The sequence below is a fragment of the Sturnus vulgaris genome, chromosome 5 (assembly GCF_052056855.1).
Source record: "Sturnus vulgaris isolate bStuVul1 chromosome 5, bStuVul1.hap1, whole genome shotgun sequence".
Taxonomy (NCBI): Eukaryota; Metazoa; Chordata; class Aves; order Passeriformes; family Sturnidae; genus Sturnus; species Sturnus vulgaris.
In genome coordinates, this window is record NC_142247.1 from 40,262,473 (window position 1) to 40,272,975 (window position 10,503).

Here is a 10,503-nt window from a genome sequence, read left to right on the forward strand (position 1 = left end):
ACACCACTGCATAGTAGGTAACATGCCCCAAATTAAGCTTTGGAGTACATAATTTCAAAGCAATTTTGTTGGGCTTTGGTATTGTATTTTTTTTATTATTGTGTCTATTTTTTTTTTTTATTTTGAAAGTTTGTTGGTTTGAAAAACTTTTCAGAACAAGAAACTAGAATCAAGGGAAGCACAGCCATAACCTAGAATTGATTCAGACTCATACCAGGAGTGACTGACAGTCAATGGATATCACAACTGCTAAGTCCAGCCTCTACAGGGCTGGTCTCTGTCCGTTCCTGAAGGAACAGGTGCCCACAGGACAGAAGCCAGCAGCACGGCTGTGTGAATCACTCACTATCTGAAGGCAGACCAGTCAGGCTCAACCACAACAGCTGCCAGAGCCAAACAATCCTCTGAATAGCACTTTATTCTGAAAGGAGCCCCACACACGGCTGATAAACAGCCAATGAACTCTACACAAGGCTTTCAAGTCCAACAGACACTTCTAATGAGCTTTCAACTTACAAGTAATTTTTTTAAATCCGCACACTCCTCACTGTTAAAAATCTTACATTGTTTCCAACACATTCCTCAAAATCTAGGTTTGCATTATTAAGATGACAGTTTGCTTGGGTTCCAAGGAAGATGATTCTAATGAGAAGTGGCCAGATGAGGCAAACCAAATCCCAGAATTTTCATACTCTCCACCTTGCAAGCAATCTTGTGAATCAGCACAACAGCACTTGACCTTGGCTTCAGAACCACCTCTAGTGCTGGCCATACTGCCCTCACGCACTTCAGCAGTGCAGAGCATAGGCAGTGACCCATCAGCTCCAGGCAGAAGCTTTCAGCTCTTAAACCCCCTGCTTCTCAAAAAAAGTCTTTGCACAGGCTTTTTTGTCTGCTTTGTTTAAAGGCATCCCTTAACTTCAAGCCATCCCCAAAAAACACAAACCAGGTGAAACTGACTAAACTTTTTTCAGCCCCCCTCTCTTCTCCCTGCCAACCTCATCATCTCATTCAGGGAAAATGCAGCGGTCAAAACATTCCATAAAACACAAGCACCATATAAACCACTCCAATGTGGTTTCCCATCTATATGTTGAAGCAAAAAAGAAAAAAAAAGACATCACACCATTAATTTTCACGTGTTTAATGTAATGGCACTCTAATGAACTTTACAGTACTTTTATCTCCACTAGATACTGTGTTTCAGAAGTATAATGTCATGAAAATGAACAGGAAAAAACACTTTTTTGTAGTTTTAAAAACAAAATCATTTTGAGTTACATATGCACAAATTACTTTAAAAAATTGTTCAGGATTTTATTTTTCACCCTTATCGAACAAAAACTAGTTTTGTTGAGTATTTTAGTTAAGACTTAAAGAGAGATCAAAGATGGCACTTAAACTCTGAAGTCAGAGGTGTCATAAGGGTATACCAGGACTTCTGCTGGAGCCTGCCATGAAGCAAACACTATAAATAGGGAAATAATGTGCAAGAGCTCCAAATAAGTGAGAAGCACAACATGTTTTGCAAGCTTGTGTTCCGAGGGCCATGACAGTGAAGACTCTTGGCTGAGGAAAGCCTGCCCAAATTTCTGCAGCTCAAGTCTATTCAAAGTAAACCAGGCACAAAAAAACCACAGGGACAGCCATACACTGGTTTCTGCAAAACTCATGACTAAATTTCCTTTGGATTTGACCTTGGATCGACAATAAAAACAACCAGAAAGGTGACTTGGAGAAACCATAGAAATAATGGAAACTATTTGTTGTTTCTGTCGTGACAAGTAATTAAGAGAAATAATGTGAAATCAAATTAAAATAGACTAGGCAGAAGTTTTTTTAAGGTGGATTAGCTAAAAAATAGCAACACTATTGGTTTTTTTTATCAGTTTTATACTCACTTTAAAGAGATCAAGAAAATAAGTACACTTTGTACTAAGTTTGGAGCTTCTTAAAGAGATGAAACTAGTCTAGAAGCAGCCAGGACCCTTTTCACCTAAAAGTTTAGCTCAAAAGATTGCGAACTTGCACAGTCACTTAAATTACTTGAGTTTTTGGGGTGAAGTGTGTTTTCCTACAATTTATGGTGTTCATTTTACCTTTTATTCCCTCTAATTCAGAGTTCCAGAAGGGACCCAAGTGAATTGTTCATTCTATTATTTCCATTTTTTTTTTTTAATTAAGAAAATAATCACTAGACTAAGAAAGGCATTAATATTTTACCTTTGCATCCCACTTCTGGAGTTGCCTCCCACCAAAGGACATTCACAAATACTCTCATGTTTAATACTTACTCTTTGTTAGAGTAAGTAACTCATAACTTTAAATTAATATTTTGTTCACTTGGATGCCCATATGATATGAATTGGGCTGATTGTTTGATTCATGTACAGGACTAATGAAGTATGTTAAAGAAAATAAATGCAGAAATCTATACAAAGTAGAACTTTTGCTTGAATCATATATTAAATTATACAGAAGAAACAAAAATCTCTACTTACACAGAGAAAGGGTGAAAAACACAAACACACTCAATCCAGCACTTTTCCTACTATAAGAATATTGCACATTCCGATAATGTTGCACAAATTACTGGCTTTTAATAAAGACCATATATGAGGTATTAGTCTATTAATAAATAAAGAAGAACACAGAAAAGGAAAAGCACTTAATATAACGTGACAATCCATTCCAAGGATTAGGAAATGAAAACTGAATGAGCAATAATACGAACACTTGAGGGGAAGGCTAAAGTTCCTTAGCAAACAGGCAGCTTTCAATATCCATCCAAGAAGCAATGGGTTAAATCTCTTAATAAAGATTTTAAAAACTCAAAGCCTGTTTAGAACACTGCTAGTTAAAATGCTTATTTTGCTCATGCAATCAACCTGAAACATAAATTCTTACCTCCCAGCTCTAAAGGGACAGCCAATTTAACATACAGAACCTATATGACCAGTTAAAAGAGTTAGAACAGAATTTTCTGATTGACATCAGCTAAAGTTTTGTTGTGCAGCCATTTCTGGTGGTTTTTTTCTTCCTTTTTAGTTTTAAGTAGTTTACACTGGTTGTGGGTTTCCATGGTGCTGAGATCCATATCCATTAGTACTGCCCTTATTAGCAGTTCCCAGCCCCATAAGGCATTGGATGAATACAAGGAATGTAATTTTCAGTTTTACTCTGTGGTTAAGGCTAAGAATTTACCTTTCAAATCACAACGCTGAAAAATTCCTGCTGACAGATAATAAATCCGTCAATCTAAACACTGTAGCTTTTACTTAGACCCCTTCAGGAACACCACGAATCTGTAGGCAAGCTTATCTTACTGAAGTTCCTAAGATCTCAGAGGGGTATTTTAGCTCAATAAAGTGAGTTATAAAAAGTAAATTGCACACGTGGTAATATACTAAGCATAAAACAAGAGTGTTTTGGGTGTGCCCTTCCAAACCTTGTTAGAGAGTTATTTGCATTGTAGAAGGAGGCGGGAAAAAAAAAAAACAAAAAAACCCCAAAAACTTTGTGTGCACACAAACTTACATACATGAATATCCCTATATCCTCCAAATAAGTCAAGGGTTATTCAAATCCTAAGATCATTTCAGGCCAATTCAGAAATAAAACTAATTCCTACATTACTCACATTCTTAACATGTTCCCTCACTATTTTCCAACTTCAAAAAGTAAGGGTTTTAGTAATACTTTTGCAATGCTAGAGAGAGTAACAAAGATCCAGGGAAGTCATATTCCTGCTGCTATTTTGTGTAAATTTTGTAATTTGCACTGTACATCTGTATCAGATAAAAACTGCAAGTGCAAACTTGGAAAGAAATTATTTAAAAAAAAAAAAAAGGCAGCACATCAAAATTAAAGTATCTCCTCTGCTTCAAGCCACACACCACTAATTCAATCAGTCCTGAACTGGCTTGTATGAAAAAAATTATATTACATTTCTGAAATGAAAAATATATATCTTGTGCTCAAATTTAGGGAAAGTGTTTACTAAATTGAAATATATATAATTTTTTCTGTCACATGAGATTATTTCTGTCCCATTCTAAGCAGTTGTTGACACCTTTACTTCCCAACAACATACTGTTTCTATTCTGAAGATTAATTTCATCTACAACTTCTTTATAGTAGTTTAAGTGTTTTTTAGAAAACACAGTTCAAAGAATTTCTTTCATGTTAGCATAAAACCAAGAAAGGTTATGAAGATATTGAGAAAAGAACAAAAGCTTAGAAGAAAGGAAACATTATTGTCCAGAACAGTCGGTGTATGTGGTGACCATGTTTCCTCGTCTCTGAGTGACAGTCCTGCAGTGCTTGCTGGATCCATGAAACCTGGTATCAGTTCGCACTGCGTGTCTGTGTGCATTTTCAAAGTCACTGAATGAAAACATCTTTTCCATATTTTCAAACACATCATCAAACAGTCCACCTCCAAAAGAAAACTCTTGGAAAGAACGTCTTTGCCGATTATGAGCCTCCCGATGACTTCGGAAGTGATTTTCAAAGTGCTTTTTTGGCCGTGAGTTTTGACTAAATAGGTCAAAGTCTTTGAACAGATCATCAAAGTTGAAATTAAATGACTGATGGAACGGGCTTCCACTACTTCCTTTTCCTCCGTGACGGCCAAGCTGATCATATTCTCTTCGTTTATTCTCATCCGACAGTGTTTCATATGCTATTTATGTTTAAAAAAAAAAAAAAAAAGCAGTTACAGTTCATTTCCATTTAAAAAACAGAAAAAAAGAAAATCATACACAAAGAACAGCAGCTTTCTCTCCCACTCTTCCTGAACCAAACAAATTTCAAACAAGACTTTTATTCAATGTTCCAGCCCAATCAAGCTCAATGTTTATTCACCTTTTTCCAAACCGAAATAAACTGCCTCAAAATAGTTACTTACAATAACAAACAAACACAGCTGTATTATGAGGACAGGCTACACATAATACAACACGGTTTAACTACCAATAAGTATTAGTAAATCTAATAAGATGATTGAAAGAAAATAACAATGAGAGGTGGTGATCAGAAAGCCTGAAGGAAGAAGGATGAGTTAGGAGCTTTACCTAACAAGACAAAGGGTCTGCTGCACTGCTGTCACAGAAACACAGGGCAACGTCTGCAAAGCTACTTGCCAGCCAGCAAGTTCTAGCTACACCAGTTACAACCAAGCAACAACATAAATATCAAGGAGATAAAGAAAATTAATTACACCATGTGCCAATTCTCAATTTTTTGGAAGTTCAGCAATAAACCTAGATTTTGTAACTGGATATACCCAAAATGAAACTAGATTTCTCTCCAATCTTTGGTTTAGAACTACAGCTACTGGTATTCCAAGGTAGAAACTCTGATAGAAAATATACCCATTCTGGTAACTAAATATTTTAAAAACTCATTTTCATTTTCTTACCTGTCAAAGACTTGCAATTATTCTACATAATTCAACATTTAAGAGTTCCTATTTCTTCCTGTAGTAGGTGCTAAGGACTGAAATAAGTATCTGACAATTTCATTATATTACTAACTACTTTTCTTTCAAAATAACTCTTCTGCAGACAAGAAAGTAAAAGCCAGAAATCCCATTTAGCTTAGTTAGATCTACACAGATAGATGGATGTTATACCTGAGTCTACAGGGAATAGAAATGGGTATACCTTATTTTTCAGCAAGTCTTTCTGTTCTTGATTATCCACTCGCACCATTTTATTTTATCACACAATACTTGTAAGTGGTATATTCGTAGGATCAGAGGATAGTTCAAGTTAGACACGACCTCAGTCTGCCCTCTAACCTCCTGCTCAAAGTAGGGTCAGTTATGAGATCAGATGAGGTTAGTCAGTGCTATACCCAGTCATTCCTGACAAGTGTCCAAGGTTGGAGCTGCACAACCTCTCTAGGCAATCTGTTCTAACACTGGTCTCTAGAACAGAGTCACAGAATTGTTAAGACTGGAAAATATCTCCAAGATCATCAAATCCAACCATTATCCTCAAGGTAAAAAAATGTTTCCTTATAACCACTCGAACCCCTTGCACCTGTTCTCTATTATTTTCCCACCATGAACCACTGAAGCAACCTGCTGTGTGTTTTCTTATAATCTCCCCATAGTTACTGCAAGGTTGCTGTTAGGCTACCTGAAGCCCTGGTAGTAATCCTGAGCTGGATCTTATGGAACAGACCAAAAGGTAACAATCAACCTCCTAGGGCTAAAGCTGTTCTACTACCCAGTATTTTTTGTGAGAAGAGGAATATGCCAAAAGCCTAATAAGCAGAAAAGCGTAAGTTGTGTAAAAGGCCTTCCTATGTGCAAGAGCACAGAAACAACTCAGATTCTGATGTTGGACACTTGACAGCACTTAAGTAGAATTAAGGAAAATAAAACCCTTTATATGTTTTATTCAGTAAAAACAAAATGCAATTAGTTATAGATATAAGACATGTATCAAATTATTAAGACAAAAGACAGTGTATATTACCTTCAGCAATTTCTCTAAATTTTGCTTCTGCTCCGGGACTCTTATTTTTGTCTGGGTGGTATTTCATAGCCAGCTTGTGAAATGCCTTCTTAATCTGGCGGTCAGATGCATTTTTTGGAACTCCTAAGATATCATAATAGCTCTCTGTAGCCAGTATTAATTCAGTTATCATTAAAATGCAGAGAGCAAATGTGAAGACAGATTGTGTAGTGGCCATTTCTCCAGTTCCTAAAAAGAAAAGGAAATATACTTGAAGAATGAGTTATTTTACATTCCACAACAGCTTAGTTACAACTGTAGGCTGGCAGAGGAAGACCAGTATGTTTCAGGAGTCAAGGACAGACTTGTAAGTGCCCTGTTTTACACCTGTCAAACTCCATTACGCTGTTTTCACATTCACAGAATATGTAATTGAAAATACTGCAAAGTGACATTTCACACGCGTAACAACGACCTTAGTGCTCATCTTTGTTTTACACTTAACTGATCGTGGTCATACAAAGTTGCAAAAGTAAAAACAGAACACATTTCATTGCAGCTAACATTTCAAACTGCCATACCTGAATTAGTTTTACATTAATCCTTGAGTTCTAGGACCACAAACACAGCAGCTCTAAATTAAGCACAAGCTGCTGACTCTACTGGAAGACCAATTCACTGATTAGCTGGCACAACAATAGGAGACTGAAAACACAACTGGCCTAGAGATGAGTGAGGTGCAGGAAGACAAGACTATCAGACACTTGCGCTCAGTTTCAGTTTGTTTAACCAACCTAAGGTGAACAATAAAGAGCAGATCATTCATTTCCAGAGTTCAGTCAAGTGAAGCATTTTCCTTTATTTAGCAGTAGGCTGGCTTAGCTCATTCACATATCAGATTGCATTACAAAGTAAAATACCTACTATATCTTTGATATCAAAGAATTCATCTCATAAACACCACTGCATAGAAAGGTTTACATATGAAATCCTCAGTGTTGGAACTGAAGGCAAAAAAAAGTATTTTATATAACACAAGTAGCTTCAACTATAATTAAAAGCTGTAACTTTTTTTTTCAACAACACATCTGTCAAAAAGGTAGTATTTTGAACTTATGGGGAAATTATGGCATATATAAATGATTTAAAAACAGTTCCACATCACCACATGTCTCATGATTTTCATGAAGGACAGGGTGAGCTGCTCCTACTAGAAGGTAAGAACAAATAATATGCCTGTGCATATTATATTTAAAACACAGAGTGCAGAAAGGCAAATGTTAAAAGACAGAACGCTGGCTGACACCTGACCAGAAGGATGTACGACAAGACCCTAAACATTCCAGATGTAACATTTCCCTCCCACCAGATAACACTGATTTTCATGTAATGGAAGAACAGCCCAGAGACGATTGGTGTTACTTTCCTCAAAGTTGAATAAACAAACTTACAGTCTGAGCACCATTCAAGTTAGAACACTTTTGCCAGCCAGCACAGAACCCAGTATTTGTCAGGCAGAATTCAAAACCTCTGAATATCTGATACATATGAAAATTAAGCATTTACCTGAAAGTCTAAATAAAATTAAAATGCACGAACCAAAAATGGAAAAAAGAATACAAGTTCTCACAGATAAGTCAGGGGTCTAAAATGAATGCTGTGAGACGAGAGCAAAAGGCTTGCAAGATTAATCTCCCCATGCCCTCTTAAGCAGCTATTTGGCCAGCAGCCGACATAATATCAAGTGTTAAGGGGCAGCAGTCGAAACAAACTGTATTTTGATCAGTACACTTAGATACCAAATGGACAGTTCTTTCCAGTATTCTTCATGAAAAATAACAGATATATTTTTAGTAAAAAGTTTTCTTCTCTCACCACTTCACTAACCTGAAATTTTACCACTTGGGCACTTAGAACTACACACACATACATCCTTTTGGGGCTTTCTTCCTGTTTGTGCTTTATAGATGCAGACTTACATGTTCATCTTACACATGTGATTGCTTTTATTTACTTCATTAACCCACACCTGTATCATGTTTGTATAATCACCTGCTGTATTCTCTTAACATCAAGCATCCTGCTTCTACTACTGAACACCAACGAGAGCTAAAAGGAACTGTGTCCTTCATTAAGAGCAAAAAAACTCTCTTTCATAACTCATAAGAGCCAGAGATCAACGAGTTAATCTTTCCAGGTTTTCTGCTCTGGCTAACCATCTCAACTTGTATTTTTCTTGATAGCAAAATACACCTGAACTTTGCCTTTTCTACAGTTCATTACATTAGGAATTCTGTAATGAAGATCTTTCCTATATATGATTTCTAAAGCATAGTGAATAACCATTATTTAAGTTTCACTAGTTTTTAAACTAGAAAACACAGATTTAATGCTCCCCTTGAACAAATCAAACTCAAATTTAAGATTAAGATGTAAATGAAAACCAAACACAAATACAACTTCAGTACAAGCAGCATTTTAAACTTCATAGGGTTATTAGAGAGAGCAAGTCTTATATTTAGATACTGTGATGATTCAATTTACTTTTTAGAAAACACCTATTTTATATGCTGTTAGTGTTGTTGCTACTGTCAACTACTTCAGCCTTACCACTGCTAACAATTTTTTCAATCCTTTTCAAAATAGTCTCTTTTAAATACTTTTTTTGCTTATGTCTCTTCACCCTCTGTGTCTCAATCAAAAAGGGACAGGTAAGTTGCACCTTCCACGCCATACACTGTAGCTACTTAACCATAGTCCAGAATTCAATAAATTCTGTACACATTAAGCTCATGCCATAATAAGCTCTTCTAATAATTATGAAGAGCTACGCTTTATTTAGGTACATCTGTCAATGAAGTAAGAGACCTTATGCCACATATTAACTATTTAACTCTGTTGGGTAAGCAGGTACAGATCTCAGCTACTATTCACCTTTGCACAAGAAGTGCACCGTCTGATGTTTATTCCAAAGTACTACAGAGGTGATAACAGTTCTTCATTAGTTTATCAACATTTATCAAAAGCTGCACAATGAAGTGACGCTTGGAGATGATGTACCTAGAATAAAATCTGTCAGATTTAGAAATTAAGAAGCTACTTCATCTTGCAATACAAATACCCTATTCCATCCTTCTTTGAAAGTAATTAACCAAAACCTTAGATAAATGCTTGTATTCAAATTCTCACATACTCAGAGAATACAGAGCATCACCAGCGTTCTGCTACTGCTCTCATTACAGAATTGCTATACACTAGCCTGTGGAATGCTCACGTCCTATAATTATTTCTACAAACTTACTAACAGTAATAAAGTTACCGAGGTCTTCCCTTGGTTCTGCTACTACGACTAATCTGATGAGTAAGCAAGTCTTCCAATCCTCAGGCAGCTACAAGCAAGTCTGTCAAACTGAGGGGCTTGTACTTGTCGTAGCCTCTCCTATACTGACTCGAAAGAAAACGCAGAAGAAGGTTCCTGAATCTTGCCCTAGAACACAGGGGAACGAAGGAATCACTGAGCACCACTCTGCCTATCCAAACTCCTGAAGACCTCGCTGGAGTCGAACCGCACCACCGAGCGGGGCGCGGCCAGGCCAGAGCAGGGCAGCCGCTAACAGCCACACTGAGCGACGCTGTCCCACCTCCAGAGCAGCCAGGCTGGCAAACACCATCGCAGCGTGACCCAGAGAGGCCCAAATTCCAAATAAATACTCCGGACCGAGCCTCAGTGGCCGTCTCCTACGCTCCCCCCCGCCTAGCTTCCCACGCTGCCTCAAGCTTCCCAATGCCTCCCCTTTCCCCCGACCCCTCCGCGTTCGCCTTCACTCCACCCACTTCAGCAACCTTCCACTTTCTCCGAACCCTCACCCAGCAGCGGAGGCAGCCGCCCTTCATGTACCGTGCTCACCTCAGCGCCGGTGCCGGTCCCGCTCCCCCGCCGGCCCCGCTGCTCCGCCGCCACCGCCCCTCAGCGCCGCCGCGTTCCCGCCCGCCTGCGCCCGGCGCTCGCGCAGTCCAGCCCCCCGCGGTTCCAACA

General features: G+C 38.0%; 1 protein-coding gene across 2 annotated transcripts; it reads right to left on the bottom strand.

Moving 5' to 3' along the window:
- Positions 1-1,128: 1,128 nt before the first annotated feature.
- DNAJB9 (DnaJ heat shock protein family (Hsp40) member B9) lies at positions 1,129-10,458 on the bottom strand. Of its 2 annotated transcripts, none has more exons than XM_088165492.1 (3): positions 10,366-10,458; positions 6,489-6,716; positions 1,129-4,684 (listed from the first exon to the last, which is right to left on the bottom strand). In XM_088165492.1, exons 2-3 carry the CDS (start codon positions 6,703-6,705, stop codon positions 4,254-4,256), a joined length of 648 nt encoding a protein of 215 aa, XP_088021618.1. In that variant the 5' UTR covers positions 6,706-6,716; positions 10,366-10,458; the 3' UTR covers positions 1,129-4,253. The 2 variants fall into 2 exon arrangements, with proteins under 2 accessions (XP_088021618.1, XP_088021619.1); XM_088165493.1 differs by having other exon boundaries at positions 10,375-10,457.
- Between the last annotated feature and the right edge of the window lie 45 nt (positions 10,459-10,503).